This window comes from Lepisosteus oculatus, chromosome 4 (genome assembly GCF_040954835.1).
Source record: "Lepisosteus oculatus isolate fLepOcu1 chromosome 4, fLepOcu1.hap2, whole genome shotgun sequence".
In the NCBI taxonomy this organism is placed as follows: domain Eukaryota; kingdom Metazoa; phylum Chordata; class Actinopteri; order Semionotiformes; family Lepisosteidae; genus Lepisosteus; species Lepisosteus oculatus.
The window spans coordinates 62,687,078-62,706,962 of NC_090699.1; the positions used below are offsets into that span (position 1 = coordinate 62,687,078).

At 37.6% G+C, this 19,885-nt stretch overlaps 1 protein-coding gene across 2 annotated transcripts in view; it reads right to left on the minus strand.

Annotated features, from left to right (window-relative positions):
- Positions 1–4,643: 4,643 nt before the first annotated feature.
- nup210 (nucleoporin 210) overlaps positions 4,644–19,885 on the minus strand; it is a 45,185-nt gene continuing 29,943 nt past the window's right edge. For both annotated transcript variants that reach the window (XM_069189458.1, XM_069189459.1), the window contains 12 exons: positions 18,335–18,426; positions 18,069–18,243; positions 17,674–17,849; positions 15,853–16,073; positions 15,062–15,198; positions 10,236–10,356; positions 9,404–9,550; positions 8,565–8,815; positions 7,329–7,545; positions 6,864–6,986; positions 6,694–6,765; positions 4,644–6,167 (listed from right to left, as the gene is read on the minus strand). In XM_069189458.1, the coding sequence (XP_069045559.1) occupies positions 6,064–6,167; positions 6,694–6,765; positions 6,864–6,986; positions 7,329–7,545; positions 8,565–8,815; positions 9,404–9,550; positions 10,236–10,356; positions 15,062–15,198; positions 15,853–16,073; positions 17,674–17,849; positions 18,069–18,243; positions 18,335–18,426 (1,836 nt within the window). In that variant the 3' untranslated portion in view covers positions 4,644–6,063. The remainder of the gene's footprint in view (positions 6,168–6,693; positions 6,766–6,863; positions 6,987–7,328; positions 7,546–8,564; positions 8,816–9,403; positions 9,551–10,235; positions 10,357–15,061; positions 15,199–15,852; positions 16,074–17,673; positions 17,850–18,068; positions 18,244–18,334; positions 18,427–19,885) is intronic.

Consider the following 19,885-nt stretch of genomic DNA (forward strand, 5'->3'; position numbering starts at 1 on the left):
GGAACTGGAAATCCATGAAGCATGAGACTGAAAGTAAGCAAGCACAAGCTGTCTGAATTTAAGTGTTTTAAACAGGACGCCACCCATGAACGAAAACAGCTGCTGTAAACATCCAAGATAATGCACATGCCTGAATATTCAAGTTAAAGAATATAATGATTGAAATTTCATTACTCCAGAAACAAAATTGCAAAGGAAGTTTTAAAAAACTCCAAAATTAGCCCAATGATTGTTTTCTATTTCACTAAAAAAATGAAATCACTGATGATAAAGTCAAAAGGGGCAGCACCACAACATTATCTACCGGTGCCTGCTAGGAGCGTACATACTGTCAGGAGGGAGCACTTTCCTATTCCTCAAACTACAGAAAACATACACTTCCATTACTGTCAGCCATAAATCACCGCTGTCCCTTCAGCAAGCACTCAGTGTATAACAGCCATAGCCCTGACAAAGACGTGACCTCAACACACATAAATAATTGCAAAAGCCAAAAGGGGCAAAGGAATCATGTATCCTTGGAACCCCAGAATCAATATTGTTGAAGAACTGACATTTTTTTTCAGAAAAACATAACAAGCTCTTTCTAAATGACCTTAACTTTCTCAACAACAGCAGTTTGTTCTCTGTTAAGCTTTCTGAAGCATGGGTTTGCTCTTGGAGATTCACCTATTGAGAGTTACAGCTCTTCCCGTGCTCTATTGATCTTCTTGCTGACTTGCTGATCCGGTTGACCACTCGTTCACTTTATGGTTTCCCTGTACAATTCTCTCTATTTTTTAAAACTGCATTTGAACTTAGCGTGTACTTCCCTTGGAAACAACTCATTGAATTTCACCATCACAAAAAACTACACTCTGAAAAAAAGGAAAGATAAATAAATTGGTTCCAAAACTGCACTGACAGTGTATTTTTTAAAATACAAAAATGTAACAACCTAAAAACACGAGTTTTGTTTTTTAAAATATTGATGTTTATTTTGGTATAACCTCAGTAAGGCAACATATCCAGGTGAATGTTGCAACACGTATGAATGCAAATGTTGAACCTGTGTCACGAGTGCTTCTCCTTGTATTTAAAAAAATTCCAAAAAGCAGAGGTTGACATTTCACACTGGTTAAAATATTCCCAGTTCCTCATTTCCTTAACTGGGTAATAACCAGTGTTTACAAAGTCATCCCCCCAGGCAGGAGAGGTGTAAGAGAACGACTCGATCCAGTCAACCAGTTTATTGTTCAGTGGTGCTCTTCTTTGCCCTTCTTCGTGAGAACTGTCTTTTCTATTCAAATTACATTCCCACCATTGTTTGGTCTCCTGCAGTTTTCATTAGGCTAATGGGTTTTCAGCCTGATGAGTACACCATTAGAAAGCGTTCCTGTTTCTATTCAGCTCCATTTTCAGGTTTTCCTCAAGAGATGGTAAATCTCCACACGTCCTGTCAAACGGAACGTTCAGGTCATTAATTGTGTGCTTCACATCTCAGGTATTACAATATTATCTAGGCAATACAAGGCACTATTATCCGCAAGTATTGAAAGTAAGAATATATAAATGAAGTGTATGCAAAAACTATTAAAATATGGAAAAGGCACCTAACTAATCTAATACAGTTTTTTACGTAATATTCAGAACAAATACTAGGCACCTTGAAACAAGTTGAAGATAATTCAAGAATGGACTGAAGAGCAGGAAATAGACTTCAAACGCATTTTCTGGTCAAAGCAATCTCCAGATCTCCATCCCATGGAAAACTGATGGAACGTGTTGAAACATCCCTTCAATCCGACACGTCTTTACCTGTTGCAACCTCAAATCAAGGGGATCTTGCTAGAAGGATGAGATGGCTTCCAATACTCCTTCAGGTTTTGAAATGCACACCACATCCAGTTCCACCTGTTCTTTCTGCTTATAGGGTTTGAGTCATTTTCCTGTGGGCACATCCCACAAGAAGCTCCAATCGGACCTAACGTGTGATTTCCAAACATTCAGGGTGCCATACATAGTATTTTGCATACAAGTCATATCAATTAGACCACAATGAATCTAAACCGTTTGATTATTTAAGTATATAATGAAGAGAATGGATGCATCAAAGATCCAAAAAATGGTTTGCAAGAGCCGTATCTGACTTAATGCAGCTTCGACCATCCTTGGAGCCCTCCGTGTTCGTGAGACTTGAAGAATCTACTGTACAGTTTACATTTTAATTCAGACTTGAAAATGAAACTATTAATGTTTTGATATCTGGAATTAGTTCTCTCATTCTGCCTTTTGCTTCAACCACATTCAAAACTATCTAGCTGTAAAAACACAACAGTCTTTATGGAGAAGTGCTTCCTTTTTTGATTTTTTTCTGATGAGTTTGAAATGAATCACACACACTAACAGTCTGACTTGAGCGCAGACACCAAACTGTTCCTTACAAAAACCTTGATCATTTCAGCATTTAAAAGGTTTAATTCCCATTTACACAGTCCAGGCCAATGCCAGTGTCAAAGTACCAAAACCAATATCAATGACACTTTTCTTCAGGCAATTAACAGTGTTTGTTCCCGTCATTTGTAAGACTTGGACTTGACAGACTGTGACTATGTAGAGGTACTGAAGCAAGTTAATTAACATTTGCATTCTGAGTGGAGCACATTCCAGTCTTCCTCAAGGTAGGGTTTGTTTTGTATGCCAGCAGCACAGCATCAATGTTTTTTTTTTTTACTTTCCTTAGTCAATAAACCCATGCTCAACCTGTTTTCCAATCCTTATTTATGAATACACAGCAAATTGCCAAAGAATATCAATACGCTCAGTGAGGCAAAGAACATTTCTTTACTTCAGAAACAAATAATACAATACATTTTTAAAAGCATGACACATCTGTCCTTGACTGACTTTGTTTGAAGAACAAGTACTTAAAATGAATGCAAGATCTATAAAGCAGGGCACTTAATTTCTAGCATTTGTATAGCACTTTCCATCCCGAAGGGCTTTGCTTACAAGAGGGGACCCACTTCATCCACCACTGAAGTGCGTCACCCACCTGATTGAAGCATGGCAGCCCCAGCAACCCCACTAAACCGCACATCAGATGGAGAAGCGAAAAATGACTACCAATTGAATTAAGTGGGTAAGTGCAGATAGGCCAGACTATGTAAGGCTAAGGTGGAAATTAGTAGGGACGGTGGCTTGGAATCTTTAATGGTCAAGTAGTCAGGACTTCAGTTTAATGCCTCTATCTCATTGAAGAACAGGACTTTCTACAGCACAGTGTCCTATGGGTCACCATTATAGAACAGTTGTTTTGAAATTCTAGTTGAAAGACAGGAGTGAGAAGAATGCGTCAAATCTTTTCTGCTGAAAACATATTGACCATTGTCAGTTCATACCCGAACAGTTTGAAATTGCCAAGTGTTCCACCCGTCTGACATGCATCTACAGCCCCTGTACTACACAAGGACAACATGGACGCACCTCCTCAACACCCATAACCACCTATGTGATTCGGCATTTGAAACGCATGGGAAGCTCCATGCTGGTGAACGAGAGGAGGGTCTTCCTAGCAACACTCATAAACACCACCTTTGGGCAGAAAGCTGTGAAAGGGACATTCCATCTCTAGCACACAACCCCACCATGCCCTGGACCCCACCTGGAGAATAATAATTCCTTACACTTGCATACTGCTTTTCTGGATACTCCACTCAAAGCACTTTACAGGTAATGGAAACTCCCCTCAACCACCACCACCAAAGAGCAGCTCAGCACACTCACAACACACCAGCTATCAGTGGGGAGGGGAACAGAGTGATGAAGCCTGTTCTTAGATGGGGACTATAAGGAGGCCATGATTGGTAAAGGCCAATAGGAAATTTGGCCAGGACACCAAGGTAGCACCCCTACTCTTTTCCTTGGTTTGACATCACATCCGAAAGACGGTGCCTTTTTGCAGTATAGTGTCCTCCTCACTATACTGGGAGTATTCGGACCCACACTGACTGCAGGGTGAGCGCCCCTTACCGGCCCCACTAACACTTCCAGCAGCAACCTTTGATTTCCCAGGAGGTCTCCCGTCCAGGTACTGGCCGGGTTCACACCTGCTGAGCTACAGTGGGCTGCCAGTTGTGAGTTGCAGAGTGATGCTGGCATCCCACTCACTCATCAGTAAGAATCCCACTCACAGTTGGCTGATAGCATAAATCAAGCTTGAATTTTGCTCTGAGAAAGCTCCCCTACCAGTGAAAATAATCTGAAGCTCTTAAAGAAAGGCAAAGCATTCAGTCGGCATATTTCTACGGTCTGTGCAGCTGGTTTTGTTCATGATCCTCTAGTGGTTTTTCGGACAATTTAATTTTAACCACAAAGTTCACATTGAAAGTATCTTTGATGCAAAAAGAAAGACGTGCTAAATACTGTAATCTGCACTGGGAACAAATCCTTATTAAAATGTCTGACACTGCAGAAACTGATAAAAAGAATGTTTTGGAAAAAGACTGCACATGGACTCTAAAATAGTCTAACTTTTGACTGCAAGGGTGCCTGCATGGATGTCTACAGTAATATTTTTTCTCGGTAAAGAGTCCAGTAAATACTTCAACTCTGCTACACCACAATGAAACATCCCTGTATGAATAAATGTCCAAGACATCAAGTTTACAAAAACAAATTTATTAAATGAGAAATACAAAAGCTTGACAATTTACTTTTAGCTTTATGGGTTTACAACTTTCTCAACAGCTTTTATTTAAAATCGAAAATAAGCCATGACCTTCAAAACAATTCGTCTAGCAAAAAAAGGCGGTCAAACTTTAACATGCTTTACACACAGAGCTGTTCATAAGGCATCATATAAGTCAACACTCCTAAAAATGCAAAATGAAGACAAGTTACAAACTTTTTAAACTCTGCAGATAACAAAAATAGAAATTCTTTCCTAGATCCCTAAATACTTAAAATTGGCATTGCAGTCTTGGCAGGTACTTTTAAGCTTAATTAAAACAGACTCAGTTTGAACTTCACCAAAAATAATCATATGAACAGGCAACTGGTTTCTTCATACTTTTTTCAAGAACAGTGTCTTTCACACTAATCATTCACCTTTATTAGTTATATCCAGTGGATGACTTAAACACAGAAAGGTAAGCTGCATAGGAAGGACTCACAGTAAAACCTTTTCACATTACCAGATTTCACAGGACAGACAGCTAAAGCTTTAGGCTCATACATTAACGAGGTATTAAGGCATTCAATACATTTACTTTACTTTCGTCAGGCAACTCTCTTATAGGTTATGGTGCATAAAACACCGACATAAAAATAGTACTTTGATTTTCCCTTGATTTTTAACACACAAAATAATTCAGTCTTTGCTTTTATCTCAACTGATATTTTACGTCAATAAGAAAAGATTAAACAGATTAAGGTGAGCTGCTCAAATGAAGGAATTAAGCATTCACATTTAAATTGCTGTATTACTATGGAAATTAACAGCATTGCAAAAACAAAACACACCAAGTCAAACTTCATATTACTTTTTCCTGGAGTGCCTGTATCTAAAGCCTGCACTTACTGTGCCATGCTGGTCATCAGCGTATCACATTCCTGAGCTTTACCACAACTAACATTTTCTTCAATATAAAACTTTTTCACAAGGTGAATTTTCCTTTTTCTGTTAGAATCACAGGTCAGAATGCAGTAGCTTCAAAAACACACAAAGCAAGAATTACATTAGCGCGAAATCCAGGTACCTCAGTTTTAAGTCAAAGTGTTTTTTAAAAGTCTAACACTGCAAACAAGCAACAAGAAAATACAAATAAAAAAATCAAATAAACAACATATATATATACTGTAAAACTAAAAAAAAAAAACAGGACGGGATTTCAAGCATGTAAAACACAAAACATACCATTTTTTTCACATCCCCAACACCCTATTTTGATCTTAAAATGTGGAAAGAAATACAAAATCATCCTGTAAAGTAATATCCTGATGTCTCAAATTGTATAGGAAAGGCACGTTATTTTAGGTGGTGGTTTAATGTCCTCTGTGCTTTGCATTGCAGTGTTCTAAATCCTAACGGGAATTATAGTCAGGAGAAAAGAGTCGGAGTTTAGGACTGCCCCTCAAGTCAGCTGGTACTTTGCCACTGAAAGGGCTTAGTGGAGGAGAGGCGTACCCTAAAAAGACACATGCAACAAGTGTTAATACAAAATACTGGCTGGCGTAACTATTTGGTGTAAAGCAATTTGTGTGCACAGATGAAAAGGTGGACAACAATAACTCCACTCAAGCTGAAAGTCTGTTATTTGAGCACATTTGTGGAAGTGGCAGTTGCCCGATTACACTGGTGCTCGATCCTTCACTTAACTCAGAAAGCAGGTACAGTGTCCTTTTGTGATGAAGAACCTGTTTTGTGCCTCAGCACAAGTGTCTTATAGAAGCCCTATTTTCGAAAGGCTGGCTTAGTAACCTTCTGTTTCCACAACTGTGATTTAACATCACAAAATGGGACTGGAGAGAGCAAAACCCTGGGTGTTTGAAAACAGTCACTCACCTATTCTATGCTTAAAAAGAAAATCAACTGCAATGGATGTATTACACGCTGCTCTCCTTTAGGGTATCTTTTACAAAAACAATAGTATGAAAATGCACCCTACATTTCAGAATCCATGAACGAAATAATCGATGTCTTCTATACCATACCTGGTGATGTAGGGGTCCTTATAAATGCTGGATGATAAACCTGCTCCTTTGGTGACAGGAATGCATGGCAGGCTGTACAAAGAATAAATGGATGCTTTAGATGAGCAGCCCCATAGCAATCACTGTAATGGATATAAGTGAAAAATACATTGCAATAAACGAGCACTTACCAATGATAATTATAGCAGTGCCGGCCAACAGTGCAAAAAGAGTGAAGAACATCACTTGATAGGAGTTGATGAGCCACTGGAAGAACCCAGCTCCCTCCCAGGAACTGGACACAGTGGACCCAGCTGCAACACGGGACAAGGCATCGCTGATGAAAAGGAGTTCAGACTACCTAGGCTTGTTTGCACTTTAAACTTGCACATTTTCTGTGCAGTACTCCCAATTAAGGTGCAGTCCGATATCTGGTTTTAATTTAATGAACGTTTTAACAGTCAACTGTTGGAAGTGACTAGCTAAACAAAACCCCCAGTATTTCCCCCACATTAACATATTTACGTACTGTATGGTATTAGAACAATTACTTTACAGTATTCATGGTGTTCATTATCAGCTCTTTGCAAGCATTTTAAAATACAATTGATCTGAAATATGCAAACAGCACCTACGACTAATTAAATTAAACCTACCTTGCATTGCAGTGCTTCTATCAGTTACATGGATTGCAGTTACAGGAATAATAATGGACTGGTCATTAAGTGGGCTAGATATGGAGATTCTTGCTGACATGGCTCCCTGAGTGATTAGCCTTGGGTCAGAAATGCTGACGGCGAACTTCACAAAGCTGGGAAACCCATCCGAGACCTCCTTCTTGTTGATAACGATGACAGGGGAGCTAGATGTTACCTGAAGAGGATGCACACCTTCATTACACTTTTCTAACATTACACAAGGCTCTTTGCTTTAGGATGTTTTCTGATCTGCCCACCTTCAAATAGATCTACACAGTTATCAATTATAGTCAAGTATATATCTGTTCACATCACAGCTTGAATCAGCCCATTACTGTTGGCAAAGAAGTACACAAAACAGCTAAAAATTAGGAAATAAAAAAGCCATGTTTAAAACCAAGCTATTTGTGGAGTTGAGTTCTACCAGTCTCTTTGTGGGTTTATTTTTAACAGTTCAAATAGAAGGAAACCAAATTTTGCACATTTTAATCAATCGAAATTACGCAAAAACATGACAAGACGTGAGTCACAAGAATACTTCAGTACTTTACTATTAATAGAAATCACAGCTTTAAACAGGAAATGCAGATGGCTAAATGATGGCTGATTACAGCTTTAAAGGTCAGTAAACAGAAAAGAAACAAGAACCAAAAACAAATAATTCTCATGCTAAACATCAAACCACTTCTGTATCTAGGATTTCAAAGTAATCATGACTATTATATATTGAGGAAGCTGCTATAATTCAGTTCTCTGTGGTTTTGTATTGAATGCCTTGACATTCATACAATCAGTTGCCTTTTCATATTCAGTTAGCCAGTTGCATTAGTATCTTAAATACTGGTATTTGTCCTCACAGCTTCTGGAACAATAGAAAAACATTCTGTTAAGTCTAAAATCTTTAGTGTCTGAAATACTGACAGAGGCTACTTCCCCTCCTTGAGAATTTGGCAGATGTGGAGTTTTCTGTAGAACTGTGTGACCATACTGTATCTGTAGAGAAATAATTCTAAAACCTAGACAAACCCATCAGTATCTACACGATTTGGTGGAACACAAATGATTCTGAGGAGGATTCTGTTACAAGGGAATGTTTCTTGATCAGCTGTAATTATGCAACGCCTTCTCATCCTATGGTGAAAAGCGAAAGAGGTTGCCAGATAATTCAACCGTTCCTGAGTGTTAATGCCTCACCTCCAGGTGGCTCAGGATGTCCAGGGCTCCGTAAACCGTCAGATCGGTGGAGAAGTGCTGGTCGCTCAAGAGGATCTCATTCTGATCAGCATAGAAGCCAGGATTAATGGGTAACTCCGCGCTATCTTGTTCCCCTGAGAAATGGCTTCCCTGAATGCCCACTTTCACCACCACTCCTGTTCTTGTGGTACTCAGGACCTTCAACTGCTGGTCATTCAAGTGCTGCACGTTCATTGAGCACGAGTAAAAACCTAGAACGTTCAAAACAGTTATATAAGGTTGTTAAAAATCATTTAAGCCTTTAATAGTTAGTGTATAATTTACTCAAGTGCCTCATCTACTTTTAATTAAAATACATTCACAAGCTGCACAATAATTACTCATATCCCCCCCCCCCATTCTCACCCCTCCTGATTTTTAATGCCTTCTCACAAAACTTTCAAGATCCAAATGGGTTTTACTTCACCGGTCAGTGGTCTCAGGCAGCTTTTTTTTTTATTAACAAATGGAGTGAAGAACTAGATACCTACAAACACTTTACTATAACTGTTATTATAAGTATAAAGTACATAAGCAAATTAGATCACTAGCCAAGAAGAAAAGCATACAATTTTTCGATACATTCATAAGTATCACAAAACTTTACTCAATGCAAAATCTTATCGCCTCAACAATAAATCTCGATTGATTAAAGATCAAAATGAAACTTATTAAAAAGACCTGTAATGACATTGTGAATCAGTCTTTACACCCATATATACGCGAATACAGCTCTTCAGATATTGCCCATACATCTCTTTGCACATTACTCCTCCCACAGTTATTCCAGGCATCTGTACCTGTACTTGGATCAAATCCTGTTCTTATGACAAACACGTCATGTGCAGGGAAGTCAACTGCATCACTGCTGAACTGGAGCTGACAGCTGATGCTTGACTCTGGGTGTAACTCGCTGATAGCTTCAAGCTGAGGCGATGAACAGAGCCCTAAACAGGGAAAAAAAAACAATTGTAAAGAATCAATGAACATGTATCTAACAAAAAAATCAAGGTGCGCTTCGCTTTCTTTTGATTGTAACACATTAATAGCCAGCGTTGATTTTTCAAATGAGGACATTTCAGCACACACTGCCGATACTGACACTACTGAGTGCCAAGCAAGTGGAAAGAATGCATTCCTAGGTGATCTGATAAGACTAAATCTGTTCAATACTTTCTAGTCCTCAATGTCTTCTAGATTTTAACTCAATGGACTAAAACAAAGTAAGAGATGGTTTCCAACCTGCTTCAGATCCCATTATAGAAAACAGGCACTTGTTACAAACGGTAGGTAATATGAAAAAAAATAATCCCATAAAAAGCAATGCCAATTCATACACCACATCACAAATGCATATTTGCATTCATAAATCTTAAAAGATACAAGTTGAATTTGGTTGAAAACGTAACACTTAACGCTTTGACTAGATGCACTCAGAAGTCATTTTAATACAGGCAGATCATGAAAAATAACCATGTAGTGAAAACATTGCAATAAGTGAAAATTAAGAACTCTTAAAACTCTGTATACATCACAGATTTATTAGACTGCAGAGCTATAATCATGTTCTCCACATAATGTAAGTGCTCTTTATACATGCTTCAACAAATGATTAATTTCATAATATCCTACCTATTAGATTGGTGCCAGTTTCTCGTGTGGTAACTAGTACCCTGGAATCCACCTCTCCTCCAGTGTTCTTTACTCCAGTGTGTGTCATTATAGTTGTCCTTCTGGCACTGGTAATCACCACCTTAAAATCAGAGCAACAAGGACTGTATAAGAACAGCATGATCGGGGGGCTTTTACACAGGGAAACGGAGCCTGAAATAGGCTCAATATTCAATATATTCAAGGGAAAATGTCGGAAACACAGCCCATAGGATTAAAAAAAAAAAAAAAAAGGTTGGGCTTCTGTTTCAGTTAATGTTTTAATGACACACCTGTTCTGAAATGAGTGTAATTGACAAGATTCAAACAGGTTCATAAATCTGTATGGTAATAACTTGAGATCTGTAGTTTTTAGATTTCAGGCCTAGTAAGCAAGAAGTAGCAATTCATTTGGTATATAACAGGTACAAACCTAGCTAAGTTATTTAAATCTTAAATCTCTAAACTTTCCCATTACAATGTTTTCAGTAATGTACATTAGGGCATTAATGAACATCACCTCCATCGTAATTTATTTTAATTTATCCATCAGGACCTTGTTTGAAATTTGGGATTCTACTGCACCAATATGGTAAATCTATAGAGCCTAAGACAAACCAGATGGCGATATGTGACTTATCAAGAAGTCTGGGTCATTTCTCTATTGAAAACTCTGTATTTGTCTCATGCACCGAGGTACATTTAATACTCCAAGTACGAGGAACTAAAAATTAAATTAAATTATTTTTTTCCCCAAGAATGGCTAGTGGAATCTTTCTTGAAATGCAGTAATACAGTACATTGATGTTAGCGGTATTTACTTTAGCTTCCTGGAAGAATTACTGCACAAGAGTCAAAATCTAATTTCTAAAAAAAAAAAAAGAAAAAGAAAACAAAGCTACTGATTATCAATCTTAACTTTTTCAGTCCTCACATAGAATTATTAGAAAGGTTAGTACAGACAGCAACGTGATAATTTACTGATGAAATTATGTCTGTTCAATGCCTGTTTAGAAAGCTGTCCATTGAGTCGGACGTAAAATGAATTATGGTTCTTCATGTTTATGAGTCCATTAAGAAAACTAAACTCAAACCAGTACTAACTGTTAATGTATTTTTCATGGTTGAGTTCAGCTAAACGTTCACGAGACCAATGGCATAAAAACCCATTACACTGTATTTTACATGTTATTGGTGTGCAAAAATGCACATTTTGTCTTCAAAATTCAGGTGCCCTTGTCACAACCCTCTGCACAGTTTGGAATCTTTTTATTTCAGATGTAAATTCCCTACTGTATATATACAGCCATCCCCTTAAAACAGTCCTTAGCCTGTTGTTCATGCCTGATTAAGATGTGTACCAATGTCCTGCCGCAATACAAAGACTGTCCTGGTACATGGTGTAGAACGACCAATGCCAAAAGATGCACTACAGGCACTACAGAAAGTGAGGGCTAATGTATATCATGATTCGATATTCATAATGTATAAAACTGTAATAATACTGTAATAAAACAGTAATACCAAACGAATTAAAACTGACACAAAACTAGCGCTTTTTTAATTCACATTCAGGAATAAAATCAAATTGCAGGCCAACCAAATAAAAAGCATTTTAGCGTGAGAAGGGTTGAATGCTAAAGACAAATTTGTACATTTGAGCATGAGTCATCAAATCTACCATTTTTGTGCTCAAATCTGGATCATTTTCTTGGCATAAAGCTCTCAGTTAAATAAAAGAAACAGCTTTGTATGAGCAGAGACTGCTGTGGCACTGCTCATGAGAGGACTGGGGAACAGTGCAGTGGCTCAGAGCACAACAGCTGTTCCATGAATAGCAAAAGAAATAATTCTGTCCAGTACTGCAAATCATAAAGATTTCATAAGCTTTAAAGTAAACACCCTTATCCCCCAGAAAAAGCAGATCGGTTGATAAATCTGTTTAACTCGCACTCCTATCGCTGAGCAGCTAGAGTTATTTTTTAAAGAGAATGCCAATGATTGGCTATCCTCAAGAATGGGTTTTAAAGCTTCAAAGAATCAATGATGACTTGTACGGTGAGGCACACTTCCATATAAGAGGATTTCTGAGTGTTTTACACTTTACACATTTTAACATTGTATTTTTACAGGGATCCTTTGCTCAATGCTTATGTGGTATTTATTTTGATAAACTCCATTATTGAACAATATATACAATTTAGTTCTGTTATCACTAAATACAGAAATTAAATTCCTATAGCCATGTAATGGTTCTGTCACTAGAACAGTCTGCTAAACATTTTACCTCCCATCAATTACCTCTTCTGAAAACAATGCAGGAATAATTCAGTTGCAGTATATGCAGGAAATGTTGTACTCTTTTGCTCAAACTAGCTTCAGGCTGGAACAGATATGGTATCCATACTAAAGTCAATAGTAGTAGGTATCCTATTTTTGTTGAAAACATGCAGCGTCATTATTCACGCAAGTGACATACTTGTTTAAGTACTAAACTCAGAATAAACACAGAAACAACTGACAGATCTAAAGGCAAAATTGCATTGAAGGACCACTTAATAAAAGTGACAGTGGGGAAAAAAACCTGCTAGAAAAATTGACTAGTGTTCAATAAGGTGTTCAATAAGTAAGTACATTCAGGCTAAGGAATTGTGGAACAACACCTCTTGCTCTCTAAAATGAGGAAGGTAAAGAAAATGAGACCACCAATATGTTTCTTATTGTCACCACTCATTTCTTACTGATCCAGTAGCAGCTTCAGACATCAGCACAGTCTGTTTGAAAAATGTACGAAGAAGTCAGCAAAAATAATAAATGGTAGTTGTTTACAGTTGTAAACGGAGAACTTAATCCTTTAACTTTAAGGTGTGTGGATATCTCAAAGACTCTTCCACTGTTAGAAAAAATGATTTAATGGAAGAAAATAACATGTTATTCGTGTATTTTAAGATTTACCTTAATTAACAACATGGATGAGCAAGTGTGTATATTCTCTTGCTAAAATTAAATAGCATTATTGAATCAATGAATACCTCAGCTGGAGTTCTTTTCATTTGCATATTTGCATATTTTAGTTTATACCAGTAATAGCCAAGGTTTTTGATCCACCTTCTATTAACCACTTATGATCACCCATGTTACATTCTGAGTGTCATGGGTGTGAAAGTAAGAAAAGACTAATGAGAACCACTGGTGAGTTGTGGACCTCTTCTGCCATCTTTAGAGAGGTCAAAATATATATTTTTTAGCTTGATAGGTCTCTGAAAGATCAAAACTTGGACTGCACCCAGACAGGGTTCTTGCCAAAAGTTTCAAAGCAAATTATATATAATTGATAAAATATTCAAGCAGCCAGGCAGATAAACAGAGCTATGCATTGTACTTTGCAAACTGTGTGGTTTCACAAATATTAAGCATCACTTGGACAACACAACCCACAAAACACTGACAGAAAAGAAAATACTAATGCAGGCTATGAAAAATTAAATAATGCAATCGCTGGCCTTTATTTCATTTGTTATTTGCAAGTAATAGCCTTGTCTACTTACTAGGTTTCCTTTCAGTAAGCCACTGGCTGATGTATTTAAAAGAAGCTTAGATGAAAGCAGCTGAAAACACGTTCAACGGTTTCCCAACAAAGACAAAATGATTCCCCATGTGAAAGAATGTCCACTTTCCAATGACATATGAAAGACTGCATTTTCTTGATGGCACAGAGTGCTACGATTAGCAGATGTAAGACTACAAAGCAGCTAATGTATTTTCTATAGCAGTTGATAGTGTAATATTTTGTTGAAGGCAAAAGAGGAGATGCATGCAACTGTATGAAACCAGTCATGAGATGTGTGAAGCATCTGATGAAAGCATAGACAGATGGAGTACTCAGTCCTGCTGGTGTACGCATTGGGTTTGTAAACATTTTAGAAAACAACCTGGGATGTCCTTCCATGGCATAATTCACGATGAAGCTTTCTGTGCAAAAGAGTCAGGGCAAGGTTATGAATCTAATGAACCATAACTGCGCCAAGGCATTAAATAACAGTTTCAAGAGCTACTCAGACACGAATCAAAATAGTGATCCACTACCTTACCACTGTATAAGATGGCTAAGCTTTGGAACAGTATTTTTCTACATTTTAAAGGAAGAAATATAACAGATCTGGCTACTATTACAGAGCATCCAATATGAAGATGCATGGCTAAATAGTAAACATTGCATACCATCAGAAAAAGTAAAACATTCCATGCTGTTTTTGGCCAGTGGACTTGCACATAATCAACCCAATTCAGATATACGTACAGGAGTTAACTAACACATTTAAATAATCTGTTTTAACCGGTTAAAAAAAAGGACTTGGAGAAAATTTAATAACTGGAACAGGATGACCTTAAAATGCTACTGATCTGAGTTTCATGAAAATAAAATCTTTCTGAACCTTTCAGGAATGTTTCTGGATATGAACCATAAACTTTGAAAACTTGGAATACCACACTGCAGCTCTTTAGTCAGTTAGGAATGTTGGAATACCTTGCCTGCCTCTTTTAAAACAAATGAAGTTATTGGCTGCAGTTCTCATTTCCTCATTGGCTCAGGGTCTTTATTTCAAATTAAAGACTATGACAAAAGTTTTACACATGAAAGAAATGTTCTGCACCCGCAGAAGGTTCACTAAGGCACTAAATGCTAGTAATCCACATTGTATCACATAGTACCAGAGTATTTTATGGTCAACACAAGTATTAAAAAGCTTTGTTACAGTAACTTTGTTCTTTATATTACCAGATGAGAAGGAAGTGTAGACAATTACCTCTCTATAGGTTTTCAGCTGGCCAGGAATTTCATAATACACAGTGACAGATCCTGAATCTCTTGCAACTGCTGTGCCCGTCTTTGCATCAACTTGGAGGATACTTCCAGATGAGGAACTCCATGTGCCAGAAACTCCTAAGATCAAAGATGTTTCAATGAGTACAATAAGTAAAGCTACACAATTATCAAACGGTCTAGTGCAAAAAAAAATCAGCATCTTAAAATGCTTATCAATCAATGTTTAAATGTAAAATTTAAGAACACTTAACATATATATAGCTATTGAGTACTATTCATTTGCATGATCGTTTTCAACAAAATGTGTCCTAAAAGCTACTAATTCACATAAATGTATTATATAGTATTAGTACATGACTCTCAATGTTTTAATTAGGATGGCGACCCACAAAAGACTAAACACCTTAAAGAGCGCCTTGTTCTGCTATTATGTTACCTAACAAAGATAAATAGCTTGTCTACTTGGATTTATTATTTGAGAACATTTACACAGTAGACGTTTAAGAGTATCTTGCTTTGGATTAATGGGGTTCACAGAAACCAATTCTTTCAGAGAATTACACGAGGCAGTGGGGCAGAGGTAAACCAATCAACTATATAAAATGCTCTCTATAAACTCAAACACTTATTCCGGAAAATCTGAAAGCACTCAATAAAACGCATTTTGCTGACAAACATATGAAGTCGGATTTCAATGAAGTCCAATTAAGAGAAGCCTTCTAAAATTTTTAAAGTTTCAATTTCTGAGCATTGGAGGCTGCGATTACCCACCTTCTTGACTCACAAGAGGAGTGTGAAAGCAGATAACATCGCCGACGACCAGACTTTCAGCCCCCTCAGGGTGAATGACGTGTCTAACGGGTAAAGCCACGTAGTCGGCTATTCCAGTTTGCTCTGTATCCCATACAGCCAGCAAAGTGAGCCCCACATTCACAGTTCGAACAATAAAGGTGTTGTTACTTGGTCCTTTCCCAACCAGCACAAGATCATCCCTACAGGGGGGCAAAAAAAAAACAATAACCTGTCAATGCCGATCCACACTGACCAAGTGGATTTCTTTATGTGCTTTGTTTCACTCAGTAAACGGGAAAATGCCAACGATCTACACTGAAATAAAAGCACTTGGAAGGCAATTTAGAATTTACAAGGCTGGTAAACAAGTACAATAACGATTCTGTACAGCTGTTGACTGAACTTCCAGTTTACCATCTGCAGCAGCATTCTTAATAAACACTTTACAAGAAAAGGTGATATATGACATTGTACATGTGCACCAAAACCTAATGCAAACTGAATTCCCAATGAAGTTAATCAGAATTCACTTGCCTCTTTATATAAACTTAAAGGCAAAGGAGGGCACCATGACGCAGCTACCTCTCTTCTGAACTGAGATTACACAATGAATAATCGTGGACAACTGCGAGTTTACACTATATGCTTCTCTCAAAAACATTGCCTTTGGCTGCCAAAAGTGTACATTAAAAAAAAAACTAACAGACTATAAACTTTTACATCTGGAACAGCAGGTGTACTGTATAGTCCACTTGTTGCTAAAAACTCCCTCTGGTGGGTTCATGTTATCTCCTGTGGTCTAACTTTCTTCACATTTACAGACAGCAAATCGGTATGTGGGAATTTCACTCTGTAAATGTTAAGGGCAAAGTAATGTCATACATGGCCTGCAACTTTCAAAATCTAGTTTTAAAGTGTTCCCCTGCTGCTTGCTGTGTCCCAAGCTCACTTATTTAGTCCCCATTAGCTTTCAAATGGTCTGCCAGCTGCTTGCAAGCAAAGTAATAGAAACAATTTAGTCTGTGGCTGAATCAAAGGTTTCCTAGTTAGTACCCTGGACAGAAATGCTATAATGTTTCTGTGTTTCACTTACTTTCATTAATTTAGTTCGTTCAGGTGGAAAGGCACTTGCTGGGCGAAATCATGAGGAAAGCACCATCGTACAAATTATTGCATGAACCCTATAAACCCGATTAGCTACAAGTTTAACAATCTCTAACTTACTTATTTATAGGAGTTCTATCTTTGTCTAATAAAGTGCAACCATTAGCGAGAGTGAAGCCCTTTTATGCCTTGTATAAATGAGTACCATCAAGATCATTCATTTTATTATTCCTCGCACATCTGGGCCTTCTTTTAATAAACATTAAAAATAAAAAATATATTTTTTAAAATAATATATATATATAAACATAAAAAATTGAACAAAAGGAATACTCAGGTGACTGGATAAGCTCACATTCTCTTCATTTTAATTGAAATCACAGTGAGAGAAATCCTCCCTTTCCCTTCACATGAGAAGGAGAAATTCATAAGAGGAACCTTCTCTTGGGGGGGGGAAATGCTAAATTTTAACTTTTCTATTTTAAAAGACTAATTAATTAAGGTTATTTTGGGTGCACAAATCGCCATCCATTCAGCTGCAGAAAAACAAGAGGCTGAACGGATCTAAATCATTCCAATTTAATGAACTGTGTGGGAGACATCTCTGTGCCCTTATACGCACTGTTCACCGAAGCAATAAAGAGAACAGGCTATAGAACACAGATGAACATCTTCAGGGGGATACAGTTACGGTACCTGTTTGTTGCAAATGTAAGGAGAGAGTTTTGTGCATGGAAGACATCCCCACTGCTGTCATGGAAGTGAACAGTAAAAGTAAGCGTTGTTCCCAAAGGTAGGGCAGAGAGAGTTTCTTTGTTTGCAGTGTACAAGACTGGGCTGGTACTGAGCCTCAGGAATGAGACAGGAACCACCTGCAAAAAAAGCATCTCATTCAGAACATCTGTACCATTTCCATACTACTTAATTCATTATGGTAAATACGATCTGTATGCTCTCCAGGCTAATCTTAAAATCAAAGCACACAAAGCTGGTACTTTCTGAACACAAGAGCAGCTAAGTAGTTTAATACAAAGGCTTGACTTTTTGCACAAAAGTAATCCGATGTATATCTGAAAAATGACGAGACTTACTTTCACAGCAACAATAATAGTTTGATTGACTCCAAAGGTCTCCTGGGAATTCACTTCTAGTGAAGCCGTGCCAGTAAGCGAGCCCGAAGAGAGCAGGCCCTTCTCATCCACCTGGACTAAGACTGCCTTGTCGGGACAGTCCAGCACACGGTAAGTAAGAACACCGACACCATCCCTGGAAACAAGCCACAAGAAAGATGTGAAAGAGGCATTTTAGTTCTCCAAATGTCAGCCTTCAGGAAACTGAAATTTAAGACTTTCGTTACCTGTTAGTCTGAAGTTTTAGTACAGAGTTTGGGGACATCAGTATCTCCTCAGCCTCAAGCTCTGGATTCAGCAAGTGCAATTTTTCATAAACCTTGAAGCAGAAAATACAATGACGCTAATTAACAGTACTAATGTCTCTATTGGTTGGAAGGATGATTCCAACTAAAAAAAACAAGCTTAGAGCAATTTAAATAAAAGGTTTCGGGAAAGTAAAAACAAATCGGCACATTCTTGAACAAGACATTATAACTGCTGCTCCAGTTCACTAAACCCTAGTAACCATCATCCTCCGATGCATATTAACAATAAAAAATGAGTTATTGTCTCTTACATTTAGCTGTCACCACCATCAGCTTTAAAAACAAAAATAAATGTGCCTACTCTATTATTTACAGCTCACAAATGATAAACAGCTTCATGAATGAAAGAGTACATTTAATTCTTTACTAAAGTTTTAATGCTGGTTGCATAAAAATAGCTATTTAAAGTGACCAAGATTTATTATTGAGCTGAGCAGAGCAGAAGACATCAGTTTAATAAGGTCTGCAAATACTCAAACGCAGGACTGTTATCTCACTTTGCAGAAAAATTTGACTCGCTGCCTAATCTTTTTTTAAAGCAAAGTTTTGATGAAGGCACAAGGTAATTGGTCACTGTCTAAAATAAACTCAAAGTAGATGTACATGACTACTCATTTGGAATCGGCTTTAACCTCACCCTTCTAAAACGCCTTTTATCTAGAGAAGGAATACCTCTGGGACAGAGACGAGCCTTATATTCTCTTTAAAAAATAATTATAAAACAAGACCATAAACTACAGAAAGAGAGGCAAAATAGAAATGAACATAGACAAAAAAAAGATAACCCCACTAAAGACCACTCCATATTACACACTTTAAGGTGCAGTGTCTTTTGCTAGACCAATAGTATAAAAATTTTCTTCTCAAGAATAGTCTTTTAATGATACAAAACTATAAAACTTCAGATTGATATTATCAGAGGAAACTAAAAAAAAAAAGAACTTCAAAGTTATGACATACCACACAGGCACATACATTTCAAAACTTACAGGAGAGGAGAGTCTTTGTTTTAACCCAAAACGTTCCCCACTCACATACGGATGCAGCCATTCAAAATGGGTGAGGTATTTCGCGGCATACCCCGGTGGGCGTGTCACAGTATCACGCGGTATCACGTGTGTCACGTGTTTCACGTGACTAACTATCCGGCGTCACCTTGTAAAACCGCCAGGGGGAGCTTAACCTCTCATGTACAGCATTTGAGCCTTTAATTTGGAACTGTGTATTACAGCATGTTAATCATCAGTCATTAAAATGTTGGTATATATTATGAAAGCAAGATTGCTCAGTTGGACAGAAGTACACAACCTACCTTTATCAGAAATATTTATGCATCAAAGCCTTTACTGAAGATATTACTAATAGTTTTAATAATGGATGACTTTGGACAAGCTGTATACTCAAAGTATAATTTCTTTAGCACATTTGTACAAGCACTTGGAATCTGTCCAAGCCATACTTTGTCAGGCA